We start from the raw sequence: 23,113 nt of genomic DNA on the forward strand, positions 1-23,113 counted from the left end.
AGAGGATCCGGACTCTTCACTTAATTGGTTACGCAGGGGTTGCAAGTATAATTGCACGGGGCTGTAACGGGTTCAAACTAATATTAACTTTACATGTACTTTTAATTTATCTTCTAAATTTTATATTTACAATAATATATTATTTTTTGCAAAATTGTGAGAACATAAAATAATTCTTTATCTTATTTATATGACAAGTTTTAATTAATTTCATCACATAAATAATATTGAGGCCCCCCTGCATATACAATAATTTTCTAATTAAAATAAGGCACCTAACTAAAATCACTCAATTTGACATTAATAATAAATTTATAATTTTTTATTATTTTAACATTATTAAAAAATAAAAATAATTAGTATTATAATATAATACTCCCTCCGTCCCATTTTAACTGCTTTTGACTTTTTTACACGTATTTTAAGGTGTTAAAAAAATCACATCTAAACATAATTATTGTTTATAAAATTTATATCAAATAAAAGTTTGGAATCTAAACTTTTATTTGATATAAGAATTAAATCTTTTTATTATTGAGCGTAGATATTATTTTTTTACATCTCAATATACGTGTCAAAAAGTCAAACATCAGTTAAAATGGGATAGAGGGAGTACATAAATAAACAAAATATTAAATTTGCTTCATAAATATGAAACATTTGAATTTTCTGTTTAGAAATCAATGTTGCTGTAATGCATGATGCACGGATAATAACACCTAATCAATGCTCTAAACCTGGGCACAGAGGAGCCATTTATCTAACATATCCATGTACATACTAAACACCGAATTATATGCTAACTAGCTCATTGATTGAATGCTCTATTTTAACAGTATATGTGGTGTGTGTTTACGAGCATATACTAAATTCTTTACATTTAGCTTATTTTGATTAGGGTATGTTTTTATATATAACGAGAGTCTCAAAAAATAGTTTTATGTCATTTCCTTGGCAATCTGTTGGTCACGACACGGTTGGTGTGGTATTTTGTTGGAAAGTCATCACTAATTTATGTCCTCAGATTTAGCATCAGAAATTGCATGTGAAACAATCTTTTTGTTGCTCAGATATCATCAATTATGCACCAACAAACAACTCTTTTCCGTCTGGAAAAGAAAATAAGAACTAGTCCTTGGCTTTTTTAAACTTAGGAAATGATATTGGCCAACCCAACAAATATAATATCGTGAGAAATATTAATTTTATATTATGGTCAGACAAGAAGGTAAAATATGGCAAGCTCCTAACTAAATCCATATATAATTACGTACGTGACGGAATAGTTCAACAACTCAAGTTATCCATTATCATTCTAATATTACGAATTCAATTCTCGCTCGGTCTGATATTTAAATTGTCACAATATATAATGGTACTATGATACTAAGTATTTCGACAAACACAGCCACAGTAACAAGAAGATCAGTTCTGGTAAACTAATCGATGTCAGAGATTGAGGTTCTGTTGCATCCTCCTCTAGCCTCAGATGTATAAATATATCTTAATCATAATCTTCCGCGAATCAAGTAATAGTTGCAACCTTTGTATTCAACATTTCTTGCTGCACAAAAAATCTCTTACCCGCACAAGATAAGAAACTTTAATCAATTGACAATCGTAATCGAAGCATGTTTAAGCTAAGAAGAATAGTAGAATTATTAAGTCGAATCAAGCTAAAAACTCCCATTAATTGCATTCAAATGTCCACAACTTTTGTAGCATGACAAATTTGAAGAAAAGTACTTAAAACAGAGATTTATTACATAACTTTGTAAAATCAGCCCTTTCAATACATATGAATCCCCTTAATTGATGCTCCATTCATATTTCAGCTCATTCTTCAGCTCTGCAACTTCATTCTCAGACATTATCATTGTCACTCTTAATCCCTTGTCGCCATCTTTCATCTCCGGAAGAACCAAAACCACCCCATTGTCACCAACTCCATCGATAGTATAATTTGCATAGACAGTTTTCACTCCCTTCAGCTCCATCTCATACATTTTCGTGCCTTCAAGATTAACGAATGTCAGATTTGCCCCGTACACTATACAGTCCAAGTTCCCATCCTCTTTGTCAATCAGCTCTGCAATCTTTTCTCGCTCATCAACTTGTTTCTTTGCAATGAAGTTAGCTACATGCAGTACATCAGCATCAAAATGTGCATCGAACTCAACCGTGCTCACAACCTGCCTATTACGCGGAGATTCATTTCCAATGTCATGAGAATTGTGGGTACATATTGTCACAAATTCTTGCATCAGCTCTTTTCTTATCTTAGCAAGAGATTTCCAAATTATTGCAGAGATGCATTCAAAAGGCCTGATCTTTTCACTTGGGCTTAGCCTGCAGATTTTAGTAAGCAAGTGATGAAGTTGTTGCTCAGTGATATGAAAAGAATGAGTCCTCATTTTGCAGTTATTTGGGGCCACCCAGTAGTCTCCGACAGGGCCTACTGTTTTTAGTGAACATGATTTTGTGGTGAAACAAGGGAGTTTGTCAGTTTCAGAGCTTGGGTTTTCTGCAGGATGACGTGGCGGATGGCCTCCTAGGATCTGGGCCCACATGTTGATGAAGGCAGAAGCTGTGAAGATATCTCCCAGAATGTGGGACCAGCTGAGGCCCACAGACATTCCTCCACACTGGAACCAAGTGAACTGGACCATACCAAGAAACAGAAATATGATTTTAAATAAACTGGTTAGAGTTTTCAAAGTTAACTCAGGACACTCATGAATGCATAGGCTTTTTTATTGACCTGGAGCGAGAAATGTTTCGTGCACAAGATTGGGTTATAAAATTCTCTAACTCTCGACCCTCCTTCCCTAAGGACAAGCAACTATAATTGCACACACCGTCTGCATTTAAGGCATTTTTCGGTTGGGACTCTTGTGGTTATACATGCAGTGCATTCCTCCTCTCATCTATCTGTTCTTAAGGAAAATTCTACTGGTGAGTACAGTTATTATGGCCGGTACCAACATCTCATCTGCATGAATAATTATATGCAGGACTCTCTTTTATGGCTGTCAACTTAAAAACTTCTGAACTGTTTACCTATCCCGCACAGAGTTTTACATACGAATTTGGTTCAGCTAATAACTAACTTATAAGTTGAAAACTACACACATCTTTCAACTTCTAAGGTGTTTACTTATCTGACACAAGCACAACTGATTGGCCTTCCAACAAGTAGGTACTGGCAGAACTAAATATCAATTGTTCTTCATATTTAAAGTCTAGCTAGACAGCCTAATTGGGGACTGGGGAGGCTTAAATCCATGGCACACTGTATCGCCATTAATGTTTGCCATCTGGACCACACTACAGTTACTCGGTCAGATATTTAATAGCCGCGCGAGGCAACAGTGTATACTGCTTCGATAGATACAGGTGATGTTTGATAATTAGCGGTGGATTGAATTAGTTATTTTGACTAAAAGACTCAATTAATTATTTTGACTAGTTGACTGAAACAGTTGTTTTGATTAGCGGGTTAAATTAACTGATCTGAATGACACTGTTTGATAGTAATTGTTTGATTAGCTTTTTGCAGTTTAACTAGACACATATTAATTCTCATCTAATTGAGAAAATCATATTCCTGTATTATTCTAGCATTTCCCCTTACTATTATATCAGCAGGCACAAAAAGGAAATCCTGTCTAGCTGCGATTATTAACCGATTTCTTACACACACATTTATTAAGATCACATGTTTATGAATTACCAGTATACTTACCTGCACAAAGACAAGTGGGGAGAAGCCAAGATCAGGACCAAGAACATGCTTATAAGTAAGATGATCATTAATCGAATGATCATCTTTCATAATTCCCATCCACTCCTCCAAATTTTTGCTACACTGTGCCTCCACAATCCTCACACCGCTATCATTGCACTTTATCATCGGCCTACCTCCTCCGTGTTCCGACCTCCGGACTCTCCCAGATGCCGCAAAATAAACATTAAGAAGCTGAAAAAAGGCCTTTTTTAAGTCAAGAATCACTAGCCCTTCAACAGCCTTACTCTCAAAAAAGTACACGCCCCTTATGTAATGAAGCTTCATTGCTAAATCCATGCTTGTTAGCTCATGACTGCTCTTCTCCTCCGGTGTCATTCTCGCCGGAACCACCGTGGAAATCCTCTTGTTGTAAACTAGGTTCTCCATTTTCTTGCACACTTAAAATGAAAAATGTTTGTTGGCTATGAAAAAATGAACAAGATAGAGGCATATATATAGTGTTAATAAAGGTGCCGTTTTCAATTATTTCGGGTCTTATGCAAAATATACAAATTGCACAATGACATGCATCTCCCAGCGGAAAATACAGTTCATGCATTATAAATGAGGTCTCCCGGAGTTGGACAGCTGTCTATTTATGTTAAAAGAAACAATTATCATCACAAGAAATTAATACCGGCTATTTATTAGGTTGTTATCCGATGAGTACCACTTTTTTTGACAAACAAATGATTTTATTAACAGAAATCACTTATCAGAACCCAGTCGGGACAAACCCCCGAACTGTCAACTACAATCTGATTGTGAAACAAAGAACGAGCTACACAAATAGCCGTTTTCTTTTCAGATCGCTTAACACATAGAATATTTAAATTCTTTGATCTAAAAAGTAATACAATGAAATATCGAGCAATCCAACCTACATCAACTATGAAACTCGTAGCATCACAATTGACCTCCACATAAGCATCATCTGTAGCCCAACGTTCAGAACTATCAGTTGTATCAACTGATATTGGAGCAATAAGGACTCCCAAAATATGAACAAATTTTTGTAGTGAAAGGTGAGCTTTTGCGATATCCACCATCATCCCAGAATCGATGCAAGTCTTACAGATCACCCAAGATACCATATGAATCCTTTTTAGAGAAACTTCCGACAACGATACGAAAACACACACAAAACACAAAACATGACATACTAACATCCCAAAAATATGGACACGACCTTGATAACAAGGTACTCAACAAGATCTCACAGATCTTGGTTTATTGAAAAAGTGAAATACAGAATAGAGGATGGGAGAGCGAAAATGATTAATCGATGAGAGGATGAAGATTTAGAAGATGGAGAAGTGGTGGCTAGATACGGGAGTCGACTCTCAAAACAGGGAGGCAGAGAGAAGCCCTCAACTTCCTGTATTTTAGGTAAACCAAACAACTCGATGAGTACCACTTAACTACATTTTTCATTTGTAATTACCGCGAGAAATATTATATCCAGAGCAATCTTTTATCTTTTAATATCCAGAACATATTCTATTCTCAGCCCCCTTCCATCTACACAAATCATACACTTTCAATACAAATTTTTGCAAATTGCTCTGGATATTAAAAGATTGCTCTGGATATAACATTTCCCATTTCCGCGGGAAAGAGTCTTATTTATAATACTAATTTTAGAAATATTGTCAAAACAGCTAATATAACGCGTAAAAAGTTGAACTATTATTCGAGGGAATATTAATTTTTTTATTTGACTTTTATAGTCATGTGAAATTTTTTTGTATTAGAAAAATAGAAGATAAATTTGGATTAATCCTAAAAATTGTAACTAATCAAATTTGTTAAATTTGCTAACGGGTTAAGTTCTAATCTGATTTTAAATTATGCACGATTTATTTATTATTTAAATTAACAAATTATTTAAAAAATTCGTTAATTTGTAAACATGCGGTATGGTCAGGTCCTTGATTGTTTCATATAAATAGGCTGTGGGCACTGGGCAGTGGGCAAAACATAGGAGTACTACTTTTATGACTTGAAAAGGGCGATGAGGTACATGAATGAGTAAAATGATTTGACAATCAATATACTTGTATAAAGCAGAAGAGAGGGAGCGTGTAGGTGGCGCTTGTCACATCGGTCCGTTCTATTTTTCTAATTTCTGGAATTTTTGGATAAAAAATATCATAAATTAGAACTACTCTTTTTAGTTTCGGATATATTGGAAACAAATTTCAGAATCTGATTTTGTTTCAGATTATTTATGGAATATAGCAGCTTTAAAGTTTTAATCTGATTTAGTTTCAGATGATTTAATTATGGGAAAGAGTAGCACACAAGTATCTCTTCATCTATAAATATCCCTATAGATTGTAGGGTTTTGGATCATCTAAACACAACATACTATCTCAGTACCATAACCGTACCTCTCTATGCTGATAGTTTGTTTGCTCGATTTCTAACTCGGTGGTGTCATTCTTCTGCAACGATAAGTGAAGGCTGTTTATACGATATTAAAAAAATAAAGGTCGTTGCAAACAAAGGTAGTTATAGACCGCTACGTGGGAGTCGACAAATCCAAACACGGAAGAAGAATGTAGTCTTGACATGATATTGATGGATGATATCAATAAATTAACTATTAGTGATGTATGTTTGTTGGTTATTCTTTTATAATATTTGTTTTGCTCATCGGACATGTTTGTTGTTGTTAATTTTTATATGATTTACTTTGTACACAGAAAAATATTATTCATGCATTATCTGTTTGCTCCGTTCAAGCAACTTTTAAGTGAAGACTGTTCATACAGTATTAAAAAATAAAGGCCCTTACAAGTAAGGGTAGTTATAGACCGCTATCTCTCGGATTTAAGTTAGATGTTTTTGTGCACAATCATTCCAAAAAAATTGGAGGAAGGTGACAATGTAAGAACATGATTTCTTTTATAAAAAAAACACAAATAAAATGAATATTCGATGTGCTTTAAATTGTTAATTACGTGTAGAAATTTATTTTCATTGTGTCATTCTTCTGCAACGATAAGTGAAGGCTGTTTATACGGTATTAAAAAAAATAAAGGTCGTTGCAAACAAAGGTAGTTATAGACCGCTATGTGGGAGTCGACAAATCCAAATACGGAAGAAGAATGTAGTTTTGACATGATATTGATGGATGATATCAATAAATTAACTATTAGTGATGTATGTTTGTTTGTTATTCTTTTATAATGTTTGTTTTGCTCATCGGACATGTTTGTTGTTGTTAATTTTTATATGATTTACTTTGTACACAGGAAAATATTATTCATGCATTATCTGTTTGCTCCGTTCAAGCAACTTTTAAGTGAAGACTGTTAAAATAAAGGCCCTTACAAGTAAGGGTAGTTATAGACCGCTATCTCTCGGATTTAAGTTAGATGTTTTTGTGCACAATCATTCCAAAAAAATTGGAGGAAGGTGATAATGTAAGAACATGATTTTTTTATAAAAAAACACAAATAAAATGAATATTCGATGTGCTATAAATTGTTAATTACGTGTAGAAATTTATTTTCATTTTTTCACCATGAATTATAGTCCGATTTTGCAATTTTATATATCAGTATTAGTAATATAATTTTTATAGACCGCCGCAACGCGCGGCTTCTCAACTAGTTCCATCTAACTAGATTTATCAAACACTAGTGCTACTGCTGTGGATTTATAATCCAGCGATCACGCATAGACCGTATTGATTTGAAAGGCAAATTGTTTTGTTAACGTTTAATAGTTCGTCTCATTCATTTTTATTTAATTTTTTTTTATTATTTAACATATATTTAAAATTTAAACTATAATTCAATAATTGATTTTTAAAATTTTTGTTGTTAAGTAAAAAATTAGTATATAATTTATAAAATCATATTTCATAAAAATCCTAAAATAAATGTCAAGCTTTCTGATTTGTGTACTGTCATCAAAGTCAAAATCTATACAGCATCTCTTCTCTAATTCTCCCTCCATCTTTTTTAGTTGTCACAATTACAAAAAACACATATATCGAGAAGAATTAAATATTATATTCATTGTATTAAATATTAAGTCATAAGTGTGTATATATTTTTGGTAAACTCAAACATTTTGAAACACTAATACGTTTTCCCCCAAAGCAAGTTCGACTGGAACTCGGAGAAGGAAGAGATAAGAGACCCTATAGAAAATGTGGTCAGAAATCCATAATAGAGTCCGACCACAACGACACATTTTTGGCCAATTTGATTCATTGGAGAGATAAATCGGCGGCCCTTTCCATTGTACAAGCACGATTGATTGGACAACGCGTTTGTTTTGGATACAAAATATTAGAGGTTCAAATCCAGTCGATCAACGATAAATATGAAAAAATATATTATATATATTTGTTTTATTTGAATGAGATAATTAAAGGAACGAGTATGCAATAGTTAGACCGTCTCCAACGCAGGAGTGCTGCGCTGGCGACCTGTTCCTGGATCCATGTTTCGTTTATTGCATTGGAGGAAAAACTGGACTTGGCCGGGGGCCGAGTTGGTGGCCAGCCAACTTGTGCAGCTTTTCTATTTTTTTTTGTTTTGTAGCACATGGGCTTGTCTCTAGAATCAAAGTTGTATTCATGCAATTACTTTCACTTTTCTTTTTAACTGAACTTCATACAGACCCTGCAAATATAACGTCTATATTAACGTTTAAAAAATTTTAAAAATTGTAACGTTCCAAAATTTTCATTATAAATAAGAAGTTTGTTGATAAAAAATTTCACACTCTCTCTTCTACAAATTTGGATACAAGATGAATCCAAATAATTATTCTGCTTCAAACCCACAAAATTCCCAATTTCCGAATACTCAATATCCATATCCGTTTCCAAATCCATATTTACCATATGCCCAAAATCCAAATATTGAAAATTCTCAATTTTCAAACCCGCAAAATCCAACTTACAATCCTCAAGCCCCGAATTCTCAATTTCCATTTCCAAATCCGTATTTTTCGCATTCACAAAATTCACAATTCCCGTTTGTTCAAAATTTTCAAAATATACCCCCACAATTTGGAACCCAACAAACTACTATTAGTAATGATTCCCCACAATCACGAGGTTCTGCTTTCGATAATACTAATATTATCGATCTTAATGATGATGTCAACGAAGTCGAAAATGCGCGAGAAGGTATCTCTCAGTGGACGTGGAGTGAAGATAAACTTCTAATTAGTGCATGGTTGAATGTATCAACCGATCCCATAACCGGTAATGACCAAAAAAATGAAGCATTTTGGGATCGAATTCGCGAGTATTGTGAAGAAAGTACTCCAGGGCCTATAAAAAGAGGAGCTATAGCTATGAAGAAAAGGTGGCAACGAATAAATGAAGGGGCTCAACGATACGGTGCGTGTTACGAAAAAGCTGAACGAACGGTGGGCAGTGGTTCAAATATGGACGACATAATTGCAGCAGCTCACGTTTGGCACAAAACTGATTACAAGAAGAAGTCAAATTTTGACAAGCATTGGAACGAGCTTCGGAGGATGCCCAAGTGGAGAACTCCAACATCAAGTTGTGGAAGTGGAAAGACAACGAAATTGAGTGATTCCGGAACTTATTCAACATCAATGAATGATGAGACGCATGAGAATGTTGCAGAATCTCCTGTTCGTACTAAAGGTAGAAATGCGGCAAAGAATCGAAAAGGAAAGGGAAAGGCAAAAACAAAAAAAGATGAAGAGTATGAAGAGTTGAAAGCCGATACTGATAGAAGATTAAATTTAATTGAGAAATTTAATGATGTTCGACAAAAGGATTGTGATATACGGATCTTGATGGTTGATACAACTATAATGAATGATACTCAACGGGAGATACATGCCAAGTTGCTTGCTGAAGTGAAATCAAGGATGATGTAGCCGTTGGAATCTAGTATTTGTCATTTTCTTCTTGTATTGTATTTGTTGGAAGTTAGTGTTTGTCTTTTTCTTCTTGTATTGTATTCTTTGGAAGTTAGTATTTGTCTTTTTCTTCTTGTATTATGTGCGTATTGGTGAGTCAAAGGCAATTGAATGCTTGAAGAAATTTGTCACTGATGTTATTTTGGTATTTGAGGATGAGTACTTGCGAAAGCCAAACTCTAATGACGTACAACGTCTATTAAAGATGGGTGAGGATCGCGGATTTCCCGGTATGATGGGCAGTATTGATTGTATGCATTGGCAATGGAAGAATTTTCCTACAGCTTGGAAAGGAATGTTTACGAGCGGCCATAAAGGGGTTCCAACTATATTACTTGAAGCAGTCGCCTCATCAGATCTATGGATATGGCATGCATTTTTTGGAGTTGCCGGTTCTAATAATGATATAAATGTATTAGATCGGTCACCGGTATTTGACGAAGTGCTACAAGGTCGTGCTCCTGAAGTAAATTACAATGTTAATGGTCATGATTATAATATGGGATATTACTTAACAGATGGAATTTATCCGGAATGGGCAACATTCATTAAAACTATTCCACATCCCCAGGGTGATAAGAGAAGATTATTTGCAAAATATCAAGAAGGCCAAAAAAAAGATGTCGAACGAGCATTTGGTGTATTACAGTCACGATTCGCAATTATACGTGGTACAGCACGATTTTGGGACAAAGGAGATCTCGCCAAAATAATGAGGGCATGTATCATATTACATAACATGATTGTCGAGGATGAAAGAGATACATATGCCACTCCATTTGGTCCTCTACCGACTTACGATGATGCAACAAATGGTTTATCACAACCGATTCTAGAGGAAAAACCTTTTATTCCTTACGAAAGGTATATTCAAAATAATTTTCGAATTCGTGACAGAGAGAAGCATCGCCAACTACAAGCTGATTTAATTGAGCATATCTCGCAATTTCATAATAATCGTTAATTTATTTAATATGTAATGTTTTTAATTTTATGTTTTTAATTTATGTTTTTCGTATTCTTGTAATGCATTTTCAAGTTATGTATTTTCATTTAATTATGAGTGTGTTTACTAATATATTTTGTTTCTTAAATATCATTTAAGTTATGTTATTATAATAAATAAAAAAAAGGTTTACGGCTTGTGTTTATCAAATATAATATATGAAGTGAATGAATGAAATCATTCATTTATGCGGACTCGGGCTCTAATGCGGTGGAGCAACACAGACAACTCCAAAACCAAACTACATTTTGCTTGCGTGGCTCAGAAAATGGGTCCTACAAAACTTGGATCCGGGCTTTGCGTTGCTGATGGTCTTAAAAAGCAAACCAGATTAGTTAGGGTAATTAATTGATTAGTGGCCGTATGGCCCGTATCTATAGCCTTGCTGTTGAGAATTAGTAAATGGGCCATATATCATAAAAATGATTAGGTTCTCAGGTTACACAGTGACAGTTGGGAATATAAATGGGGCGTCAATCATGTCCATTGTCCAAGCCTCCAAAGCACTTAATTTAAATAAAATAAAGCTTTTTATGAATACGATAGAATATGTAAATGAGATTAAACGCTTGTTAAAAATAATTAATGGACGTTGCAAAACGCCAAACGGGTTGTACCATTTTTTTTGGAGAAAAAAAATACAATTTAAATATTTTCCAAAAAATAAAGATATATCATCTACTATCTACTATATCTATTAAACGAGAACAAGTTCTTTTCCTGAGCAAATTAATTCCTCGGTTCGGACACTCCAAGCCTACTTCCAAACCTGCTCACACATATAGAAACCCAGAGACATCTCTACATCTTCACAGACAGACACTTGCAGCTTCTCCCCGGTCCCCGTTCAGTATCCATGTTCATGTCAACGAATTAGCATATACCACAAAAACCCTCACCTTTAGCGGTCTCTTAGCATATTAGTGATATATGCATAACAGCCCTATATGCACGTATCATTCTGCTACTTACCCCATGTGTCCTGCCGTTTCTGTTTTCCGACCCACTGCCACCGTTGCCGCCTCGTCCTCTCCTCCATCACTCTCCTTCAATCAACCCCACCAAACATTTTCTCAACATCCCTTACCAAACCACGCAGATTTTGCACTTTTTCCTCATTTTCTTCATCCAGGACTTCTGTCGAACACATAGACTGTAATGCTGAAGTTGAAGGAATATGGGATTTTCCCAACTCTGGTGCCGCCACAGCTAATGTGAACACATGGTCTGGAGCTGCTATGCTCACGCTGTTGCTCAGAGCGTTTATCGCTGATTCGTATTTAGCATTATCGACGATCATCGTTGCTTCGTTTCTTTATGTTCTGGTATGATATGCATTCGCTATTTTGTTTACTTATTATTATTACCACGAATCATGATTATGTTTTAAATCTTTTTTGTTGTAATTAAATATGAAGTAGCTGAAAATTTGTATAATGATATAGAATGAAGTGATTTATTGGTAACACAAGTGATCATGCTATGGTAATAGGTAATAAGTAATGTAAGTTCTTAACTTTGTATACATTTTAAGCATTCTGCTGGTGTTCAATTAAACGATTGACAGTTTGGAAGGTTCAGAAATGCATTAAATATGTATATGTTTATGAATATAGGCATTCATTTGGATCTTAGATTGTTCTAAAGAATGTAAGATAGCAAAGGGTTTAGATCTGAGCCGCTTCATCATTGCTTAATTGGGTGTTTAAGTAAGTCAATTTAACTAACCGTTCACTTTAACCAACTCTACATAAGTACAACTGTTTTTCCAGCCAACTGCAATTAGAGCCTGATCATGCTCTAAATTAGCTATCTAGCTGTAGCTGCATATGACTGTTGTACATTTTGCACAATATTTCAAAATAATGGCCCATGACTACAAATCCGATGGTAATTAATATTCTGTCACAAGAAATGTACACTGCCAACTTAATCCTAGCCAAATGCATGCTTTCTATATACTTTTTTCACCCAACTAAAATTTGAGTTAGCCATCTACTACCAAGATCATAGCATGGCACATGCCATATATCGGTGTGATTACAAATGTAAAATGTTAGAAACAAATACTATCAAGTATCTAAAAGTCAAGAAATGTGTTGAGGTGTGTCATTCACTTACTTGAGCTCTTTATATTTTTCAAAAAAAAAATCAAATACAAGTAATTTGGATTCCAAAGAATTCGTCCATCATATATGTTTGGAATCATTTGCATAATTCTTGGATTTTTATCATGTATGTACTCTGCTGGCAACACAATCCTCAATGTAATGTATTTATATATTGGCCGAAGGTTTTGTTGTCACTTTTTGTATCCTTAAATGATTTAGTTTTTGCTTCTCGTGTAGTTTCATCTAAATCACCTCAAAGTTGGGGCAGATATCATGATTCAAAGGGCACCTTATCAGGTAAATAATAATTACATGAGTAAGAAATCTCGATGTGTGGAACTCAACTTTGGCTTACTTGCTCGAAGACAAGCATCCAAGGTCTTTATGCTGACTATTCTGAATCAGAAATTAATCCCATGTATGCTTAAAAGGAGGATGAAGTTGCGCGTGCGACAAGGGATATCAGTTCTGAAGATGTTTGAAATTTGGTTCTGAAGAGGTGGAGGTTTAGAAGAATCTCAAATGTTCAATATATTGTTCTTGCTCCATGAATGGAGAGTTACGAGGCTTATTTGGCTGATGGTTCTGATGGTAGGTACTCCTTTAGTACTTGAGTATGTTTTCAGGTCCTTAGCTTTTAGCAGAAATCATTGTGTCAGAGATGCCAAGTGAAAAAGAAATTATGCATGAGACAGATTTTTATTGGTCCCATCTATATGATGTGTTCTATTTATCAAATTTTAATTTATCTTAGGGTCTTTTTTTTTAAAACTTCTGAAGGTAACTGCTCATAATGCGGACTAACAGTACTGTGTATAAAATATATCTGCAATTCTGCATAGTACATAATGCCATCTTTGTCTGCTGTTCCATTATGTGAAAAACTTTCATCATAAATGGGTAAATATTCAAACAGAAGTTGGTGCGTTTTCCCCAATATGCAAACCTGAGTGTCACCACCCCAGATACTCATATTGTGTGATTGAAATATATGTACTAGTGTTATTAATTCTTTTTGTTTACAAGCCTTAGCTAGCTGCATGTCATTCCTTTGTTTTTGCCTTGTAGTGATTGAGTAAGTACTTTTTTATGCCAAGTCTTTTTGTGTTAAATACTCCTGTTGGAGAGCACGATTGGATAGCCAAGTGGTGGGTTTATCCTCTATTGTTCCGCGAAACCTGGGTTCGGGTTCGACTCTGGCTCATTCCGAGAAGTATTAGAACATATACTTATTTGTAAGGCATATTAGCCTATATTGTCAAAAAAAATTGAAAAAAATACTCCTGTTTGAACATATATCAAATCTTAGCATAGGAGATACTCTAATCTTGAATTATAAGCATGGGACGTAGAAAAACAATGTCAAAACAATCCTTCCTTCTTTCCCCTTGTTACAAAATATTTTCTTCAGCACAAGAAGTACGACAAAAACATTAAACAACAATCAAAGATATATTTTAAACACAACTGAAGACCCTTGATTCATTTACAGACCTTTCTGTGGTACAAGGGTTCTGGGAAACACTTTAATGGGGACTTTTCAATGGCTGTAGTTCAAGCCAATAATTTACTGGAGGATCAGAGTCAGCTTGAATCAGGCTGTCTGAGCTTGAACGAGTCAGGCCCGTATTGTACTTCTGTAGGAGTTTATGATTCATGTGGCCGTGAATCAGGCTGTCTGAGCTTGAACGAGTCAGGCCCGTATTGTACTTCTGTAGGAGTTTATGATGGACATGTGGCCGTGAGACATTGCGTTTATCAGTGTTCAACTCTTTCAGCTTCTAAAGAGTAGGTATCGTTTCTTCTAATAGAGTTTTAAGTCATTGTATTGGATTTGTTAGTTTCTTACAAGAAATAAGATATACTAAATGGACGCAAACCGTAGATTTTGTTGAATACTGGTCACTGGTGTTTATTAGTCATTTGAACCTTCATGATGACACAGTTGTAGCTGACTTGTTCTGTACATGTTTTTGTTTTAGGCCAAACCCTATTAAATTTGACGTGTTCCTTAAAAAAAACCGAGGATGGTTCCATTCATGTATGGGGAACCAAATAAAATGAACTTGTAAACAATTGAGGAATCATTGATGTGTATGCTTTTAGTCTCTCTTACTTTTCCGAGGGTTTGAGGTTAATTATATGTCTGTGTTTGACAGAATTTGCATCTGAGCATCAATCCATGTTAGAGGAGGTAAGAAAAGCATTCTATGCAACAGAAGAGAGTTTTACATCTATTGTTCGCGAGCAATGGCCAATACAACCACAACTTGCCGCAGTTGGGTCCTGTTGCTTGGTTGGAGTGATATGCAATGGAAATCTCTATATTGCAAATCCTGGTGATTCATGTGCTGTGTTAGGCAGGTTTGTCAAGGCAACAGGGGAAGTTCTTGCTATTCAGCTTTTAGCGGAACATAATACGTGCATCAAGTCTGTAAGACAAGAGTTACATTCTGTTCACCCAGATGATCGGCGAATAGCTGTAATCATATGTAATTCCTGTCTACGGGTCCCGGATCTATCTTTCCAAAGTCGACAACTCAAAAAATGTAAGACTCTGAACTTGTAAATTTATACTTTTCACTAGCCATTTGGTCTGCCACAATGATGTCTAACACCTTGAAGACCTTAGTTGTGTTGACCAATACTAGCTCCATGGCTATCCGTCTCAGCCACTATCAGCCTTCTGCAACTATTTTTGCCTTTACAAATGAGTTAGTTGTACAATTACATTCTTAATTTGAGTATGATGCTTACCTTCCTTGATTGTAGGTGCTGATTGAAGGTACATGGAGGGTCCAGTTAGTATTTAAAGTTGAAAGAAACAATTGCTCCTGATAATTATTGATAATAAATGCCTACGAATGTTAATAGTACTTTTTCTTCATGATTGTCTTTCTTTTTGTAGGAGGTCCTGTTTTAAATCCTCATTAATTATGTGGAGATTTAAGCCTTTCACGCATAAAGAACAAGCGGGACTTGAAGGACGCGTCGTTGACATTGGCAATCTGAAAGTCCACGTCCGTAATGTCATTGCTGAGGGAGGGTTTTCTTGTGTTTACCTAGCTCGAGATGCTATAAATGGTCCTAAACAGTATGCAATAAAGCACATTATTTGCAATGATGAAGAATCCCTTGAAATGGTGATGAAGGAAATCTCTGTGATGAAATCACTTAAAGGGCACCCAAATGTTGTTACTCTATGTGCACATACCATAATGGACATGGGCCGCACAAAAGAGGCTCTTCTTGTGATGGAGTATTGTGAGAAGTCTCTGGTTAATGTGCTTGAGAGTAGAGGGGCTGGTTACTATGAGGAGAAACAGATACTTGCTATTTTCAGGGATGTGTGTAATGCAGTCTTTGCTATGCATTGCCAGTCCCCGCCTATTGCTCACAGGTAATTAAGAACATTTTTAAAGATTTTTAATATTCATTGTTTACTATAATCTTCAGAAGTCTTTTTTGATTCTGGTGCCTTTGGACTTTCTGTTCAAAGCAGTTTGATCTCTTAACAGTTGCTCCTGTGTAGAGTGCATATTGTAGTTAAGTTTGTAGTTTCTATTTAAATTGCATGCGTACTTCTCTTTATTAAGTTGTCCAAAGCTTTTTAAATGCAGTTAAAAACTGGACATATTGTCAAAATCTGCCCATCATCTCAGGATTGTATTTTTAACTTAAGCTCTTGTGTGCTACCACTAACCCTCAACTGAACTCTCAGTAAATGAAATAACAAACTAGGATCTACTAAAAAATCTTGCCAGTACCTTTTCTCGTTTGATACTAAGTACCTGGGTAGATTATATTAGAATTTTACAGAGCATATGCATCTGCATTAAGAGTTGTTCTTGTGGGACTACATTTTCTTAACAAAGCACTGTTGATGCACTATTGTAAACTATTTACGGAGGGTATTTGTGTTTGTAACACAATACTAAGATGGCAGTGTTAATTAGGTATCAAGGCTGTATGGGTAATAAATTAATGAAAAGTTGGCCTGAGGCCTGGGGCTAGGCAAAGGGTTTGGATTGGCTGTGGCATGGGCTGAATGACTGTCCAAAAAAATAAACTGAAAATAACAGTTAAGCTATAATGCAATAGTTGAAAATGACCAAGATAAGAGGAAAAAATCCTTAATCATTTGTTTTTAAGCAAAATGCTATTATCATCTTAGCCTTTCAATTATTTTTTTACATGTGTTTTAAAAAGAAGGTAACTGCCTAGTGAATCGGCTAGCTCGATAATATCATAGCAGTTACCCATGCTTTTTTTTTTGCTATAAGTCACAGTGGAGCTTGAATCTTTTGGTTTTGGAGTTTGGATGTGTGTAAGTTTGTAGTACATTTGAAAGTGAGGCAGTTAAAACAAGTTTGAATTTTATGGGTCAAAAGAGTTTTGTGTAAATGCCTCTGTAGCCTTGCTGTTACATTTGTTTGTGCTCTTTCTTCTCTCCTATCCTTGCATGTTATGATATAATTTATCCTGGACACATCTAACCATTTTCTTTCTTTTTGACTGGTTTCAGAAAAATAGAAGGGTTGGAAAGTTTTAAATTGACATTAAGGAGAGACAATGTTATAAGTATACGAGAACTAATAATAGAAGAGAAGAAACTTGAATGAATTGTTTAACCGTGAATTAAGTGTTAATTCATAACTAAGTTAAAGGACTATTTGGTTCAACTCCCGAAAAAAGAATGAAATTCAGAAAGTGACATACGAAATCTTTTATATTATGTATTCTTATAAATTTTCTAAAAGTTCTTCAACTTTTTTAATCGTGCTAGATAAAAATTTGTGCTCATAAATCTTTGTATGTCCTATATATTGTTGTTTTGTTCTTTAATGTTAATATTTTTTTATTTTTATTTTCATTTATAAGTTCCAAGATATTGTGTTCTGTAATTATTTATATGTGTTCTTGTTAGTTAGGATCTAGGGAATTCAGTTAAAGGTTATGGACAAATTTAGTGTTTATTGGTGTATGATTAATATGATCTGCATTATGTAATAACAAAAATATTGTCCTTTCAAACGAGTATTCATGTTTTTCAATTGGGTATTTCATATTTTGAAACAAGAATGTCAACTTTGAATGCATAGAGTGGATACTGCAAAAAGGCTACAGAACAAATGGACATATACAACTTTTATGTAATGTTGTTAGAACTGGTGACAGGCAGGGAAGCTGATGAGCAATATAGAATCAGAGGAGTGAGGACACATAAGTTAAATTAACCAAACTAATGGCAATCCAAGTAGTTGATTCTCAAACTCTGTCTTGACAAATACTATTACGAGCTCTATATTGTGGTCGGATGCACATCTGTGGCCACCAATGTGTGAGGTTCTGAGAGCTCTGCAGAGTTTTTAATTCAACTTCTCACCTTTCAGATATAATGTTCCTGCTTCACGTAGAGTGTTTGATATGATTTATATGTAACTTTTGGACAATGACTATGAAATGTTGCACTTTGTACATACACCTGGTTTTTGGCATTTTGGTTCTAGAATAGAATGTGGTTTGAGTATGGGGATAAAACATGAACATGTGGTAAAATTGCGTCAGATTTGGCTTGAGGAGAAAAAAAGAACATGTAGAAGAGTAATATTAGGATTGATATTATGTGTAACTTTTGACTGTTGTGGGTGTAACTTTGGCCACGGGATAATATTAGGACTGAATAAATAGAGATGAAACTATCTGAGAGTTATCATTTGTCTTCTATTACAATAAAATATCATTTATCAAAATTAAAATTGTCATTTATTTGTGTCAGGAGTTACTAAAAATTTATAATATATTAATATCATTAAAAGTCATATTTAACTTTTTGAAAAACAACGATATAATCACAGTGAATAGAATTTTTATACGAGGCCCGTGCCTTGCACGGGCACTAATGCTAGTTAATCAAATAATATGATAACGTCAGCTAACGTAGTTCTTCTTTTCAAGTCATATATATTTACTAAATTTTTGAAAGAGTAAGTTGAAAAAAAAGGAACAATATGAACAAAATAATTGTAGATTATTTTTGTTGGAGGAAACTAAAATATAGTTAATTCTAAATTTTGTCGACACGGAAAATAGTTCACGTATTTGTTATAAAAAAAATAATAATTTATAAAATAAAAATAATATATTTTAAATATCAACTATCAACTTAAGGGTTCAGACTCAATACGAGGAATGCTAGATCTCTCATAAAATATTTCAAAATTTTTAAAAAGCAACGTGTCAAATTGTTCTCAGCTGCTCCCTTGTAAATGTAATGACCCTTTAAAGGAAGATCTCAAGAGGATGACGTGTCATCTCTCAAATCTCTCCTTTCCATGGTTCTAAATTTTGGGCTCTTTAACAATTTAAAATTAAATTAAAATATTTTATAAGTTAATAATTGACCTTTTGTTTTCCTAACATTCTATATCTATATATTTATATAAAGTAAAATCTCGGACGGATCCCGCAGATGGTGACATGGTGCTCTAGACAATCTCCAATCTATTTTCCCTGTTTTCCTAAGCCTCCAAGTTCTGTATTTTGCTTTATTTTGTTTTTGTATTTTACTCTTTGTCTTCCTTGCTTATTAATTATTTCCGTTACAGAATTTTGGTTTACCATTGCCATGACCTTTTGCTTTCCATGCCATGATATATATATAGTGTGAGCTATTCACGAAAAATTTGTGTCCCCTGCCAAAAATTGAGGTTGTTCAGCTCGATTTCATTTTACAGAGGTGATTCTCAAGCTCTTTCCTTTTTTATTGCTTATATGTATCTGTGCCGAGGAAGATCTCAAGAGGATGACGTGTCATCTCTCAAATCTCTCCTTTCCATGGTTCTAAATTTTGGGCTCTTTAACAATTCAAAATCAAATTAAAATATTTTATAAGTTAATAATTGACCTTTTGTTTTCCTAACTTTCTATATATTTATATAAAGTAAAATCTCGGACGGATCCCGCAGATGGTGACATGGCGCTCTAGACAATCTCCAATCTATTTTCCCTGTTTTCCTAAGCCTCCAAGTCTGTATTTTGCTTTATTTTGTTTTTGTATTTTACTCTTTGTCTTCCTTGCTTATTAATTATTTCCGTTACAGAATTTTGGTTTACCATTGCCATGACCTTTTGCTTTCCATGCCATGATATATATATAGTGTGAGCTATTCACGAAAAATTTGTGTCCCCTGCCAAAAATTGAGGTTGTTCAGCTCGATTTCATTTTACAGAGGTGATTCTCAAGCTCTTTCCTTTTTTATTGCTTATATGTATCTGTGCCGAGGAAGATCTCAAGAGGATGACGTGTCATCTCTCAAATCTCTCCTTTCCATGGTTCTAAATTTTGGGCTCTTTAACAATTCAAAATCAAATTAAAATATTTTATAAGTTAATAATTGACCTTTTGTTTTCCTAACTTTCTATATATTTATATAAAGTAAAATCTCGGACGGATCCCACAGATGGTGACATGGCGCTCTAGACAATCTCCAATCTATTTTCCCTGTTTTCCTAAGCCTCCAAGTCTGTATTTTGCTTTATTTTGTTTTTGTATTTTACTCTTTGTCTTCCTTGCTTATTAATTATTTCCGTTACAGAATTTTGGTTTACCATTGCCCATGGCCTTTTGCTTTCCATGCCATGATATATATATAGTCTGAGCTATTCACGAAAAATTTGTGTCCCCTGCCAAAAATTGAGGTTGTTCAGCTCGATTTCATTTTACAGATGTGATTCTCAAGCTCTTTCCTTTTTTATTGCTTATATGTATCTGTGCCGATTTATAGGGTAAAATTTGTGATTCTAATCAGTTTTGTAGGGTAAAATTTGTGATTCTCATCAGTTTTTTGAGTTGAGTGTTTATTAATTTGGTGATTTTTTTTATGGGTGTTTTGATTTTGATTTTCTTGATGTCTCTGGATTGTAGGTATTTTGGATAGTTTGAGTCATTGTAGTGTGATTGATGAATTGCAGCTAGCCTCAGAAATGGTTTACAATTACCAATTTTCTGAGGAATTTATAATTGGTTGCATTGGGTCATGGCAACGCACACAGTGCTTCTGCCAGGAACTTTCCGGCAACTGTGCGGAAGTCTGGAATTGGCTTTTCATCGAGATATATTTGCCTGATATGAGGAATGTCACGTGCGACCGACGAAACAGGCTAATTGTGATTATTTATGTTGTCTCGATCATATATATAGTGTTGCGGTTGTAATTAATCGATCAAGCTATTTTTTTTTCTTCTGGGAGGAATAATTTTAGCTTATGTGCCAATGTCAATTGTTTGCCTGTATAAAATTGCAACTTTTCAATATACAGTGTCTCTTAAATGTTAATCAAGTTAGTACATTGCAACTTTTCAATATACAGTGTCTCTTAAATGTTAATCAAGTTAGTACATTGCTTTTGTGGACATTTGTCCTGCCACTGGCCCACTGACATAGTTTCTAGCCATGGCCATGCAGGAAATTAAAGATCATTACAAACTCACTAATCTATGTACGACTGCTTTGGAAGATGAAGAAATTCCTTTCCATGTTTCTAAATTTTGGGCTCTTTAACAATTTAAAATTAAATTAAAATATTTTGTAAGTTAATAATTGACCTTTTGTTTTCCTAACTTATTAGTTAACTAGTGAATAAAGCCGCGCTTCGCGGCGGCGTTATAAATTTTGTATAAATTTTGATGCGAATTAATATTATAATAGCATAAAAATTATTTTGAGTCATCTTCTGGTCAAACACACTAATAAAACAAATATTATAATTAGTATAAAATTCTTTTTAAATGGTCATCTTGTCAAACACAATACTAATAATAAAATTAGTTCGAACCGCTCTCCCGTCAAAGACAATATTAATCCATAATTTTTATTTTTATGATAAAATTAAATATTACCGTATAATTTAGATCAAAATCAGTTTGAGCCGCTCTCTTGTCAAATACAATACTAAATATATATAAAGGAAGATCTCAAAAAAAAAGGAAGATCTCAAGAGGATGACGTGTCATCTCTCAGATCTCTCCTTTCCATGTTTCTAAATTTTGGGCTCTTTAACAATTTAAAATTAAATTAAAATATTTTATAAGTTAATAATTGACCTTTTGTTTTCCTAACTTATTAGTTAACTAGTGAATAAAGCCGCGCTTCGCGGCGGCGTTATAAATTTTGTATAAATTTTGATGCGAATTAATATTATAATAGCATAAAAATTATTTTGAGTCATCTTCTGGTCAAACACACTAATAAAACAAATATTATAATTAGTATAAAATTCTTTTTAAATGGTCATCCTGTCAAACACAATACTAATAATAAAATTAGTTCGAACCGCTCTCCCGTCAAATACAATATTAATCCATAATTTTTATTTTTATGATAAAATTAAATATTACCGTATAATTTAGATCAAAATCAGTTTGAGCCGCTCTCTTGTCAAATACAATACTAATAAAAATTATTCTAATTATGATAAAATTAAAGGTTATAATTGGAAAAAAATTATTTTGAACTGTGGTCCCGTTTTAACAAATAATATATTATAACATAGATAAAAAATTATTTTAGCCATTTCACGTCCAACATAATACTAATAAAAAAATTATTATTATTTAGATAAAAATTAGTTTGGGCCGCCTCCCGTGCCCGTCAAACACAATACTAATCAAGAAAATTTACATTATCATAAAATCAATATATCCTATTTTATTTTATTAATTATTTTTATTTTATGATTCCTATTTATTAGTTAAAAATTATTATTTTTTTATGGTTCTAATTTTTTTGCTATTAGTTTTTTTAGTGATTATTATCTTTACAATCCTTTATTTTCTATTCGAAATTTAAGAAAATTATAAGACTAAATCGAAAATAAAAATTGTACGTATTACCTTACACATCTTAAATATAAATTGTATTTTATCTATGATTGTTAGTTTAAATAAATATAAAAATTATTCTAATTATGATAAAATTATACATTATGATTGGATAAAAATTATTTTGAACCGTGGTCCCGTTTTAATAAGAAAATATATTATAACATAGATAAAAAAATTATTTTAACTACTTTCCCGTGAAACATAATACTAATAGAAAAATTATTATTATTTAGATAAAAATTAATTTGGGTCGCCTCCCGTGCCGTCAAACACAATACTAATCAAGAATCATTTACATTATCATAAAATCAACATATGATTACTATTTTACATATCCTATTTTTCCTTTTTGATAAGCCATAAAAAATATAAAAAAATTATTTTATTTTATTAATT

The 23,113-nt window shown here is 33.6% G+C and overlaps 2 protein-coding genes across 8 annotated transcripts; one reads left to right on the forward strand and one right to left on the reverse strand.

The window, feature by feature from the left end:
• Nucleotides 1–1,658: 1,658 nt before the first annotated feature.
• Nucleotides 1,659–4,304, reverse strand: LOC108220249 (protein ECERIFERUM 2). The gene is made up of 2 exons (XM_017393961.2): nt 3,746–4,304; nt 1,659–2,660 (listed from the first exon to the last, which is right to left on the reverse strand). The coding sequence occupies exons 1-2, from the start codon at nt 4,172–4,174 to the stop codon at nt 1,809–1,811; spliced, it is 1,281 nt and encodes a 426-aa protein (XP_017249450.1). The 5' UTR covers nt 4,175–4,304; the 3' UTR covers nt 1,659–1,808.
• A 7,167-nt stretch (nt 4,305–11,471) lies between these two features.
• On the forward strand, nt 11,472–21,197 carry LOC108223529 (probable protein phosphatase 2C 46). Of its 7 annotated transcripts, none has more exons than XR_010292234.1 (6): nt 11,478–12,046; nt 13,070–13,423; nt 14,992–15,381; nt 15,741–16,232; nt 18,011–20,066; nt 20,760–21,197. XR_010292234.1 is itself a non-coding variant. In XM_064094267.1 (6 exons), exons 5-6 carry the CDS (start codon nt 15,769–15,771, stop codon nt 20,770–20,772), a joined length of 477 nt encoding a protein of 158 aa, XP_063950337.1. In that variant the 5' UTR covers nt 11,478–12,046; nt 13,070–13,423; nt 14,992–15,381; nt 15,605–15,617; nt 15,741–15,768; the 3' UTR covers nt 20,773–21,197. The 7 variants fall into 7 exon arrangements, 6 of the variants coding, with proteins under 6 accessions (XP_063950338.1, XP_063950337.1, XP_063950336.1 ...); XM_064094267.1 differs by lacking the exon at nt 18,011–20,066 and adding an exon at nt 15,605–15,617; XM_064094265.1 differs by lacking the exon at nt 18,011–20,066 and having other exon boundaries at nt 11,479–12,046; nt 13,070–13,129; nt 13,264–13,423.
• Nucleotides 21,198–23,113: the final 1,916 nt, after the last annotated feature.

The sequence above is a fragment of the Daucus carota genome, chromosome 5, assembly GCF_001625215.2.
Source record: "Daucus carota subsp. sativus chromosome 5, DH1 v3.0, whole genome shotgun sequence".
Taxonomy (NCBI): Eukaryota; Viridiplantae; Streptophyta; class Magnoliopsida; order Apiales; family Apiaceae; genus Daucus; species Daucus carota.

Bases quoted from the DNA above. Each gene is read 5' to 3' on its own strand.
- LOC108220249 (XM_017393961.2), bottom strand. From the start codon at position 4,174: ATGGAGAACCTAGTTTACAACAAGAGGATTTCCACGGTGGTTCCGGCG. The intron at 2,661-3,745 runs GTAAGTATACTG...GGTATGGTCCAG, and splicing joins CCCCACTTGTCTTTGTGCAG to TTCACTTGGTTCCAGTGTGG.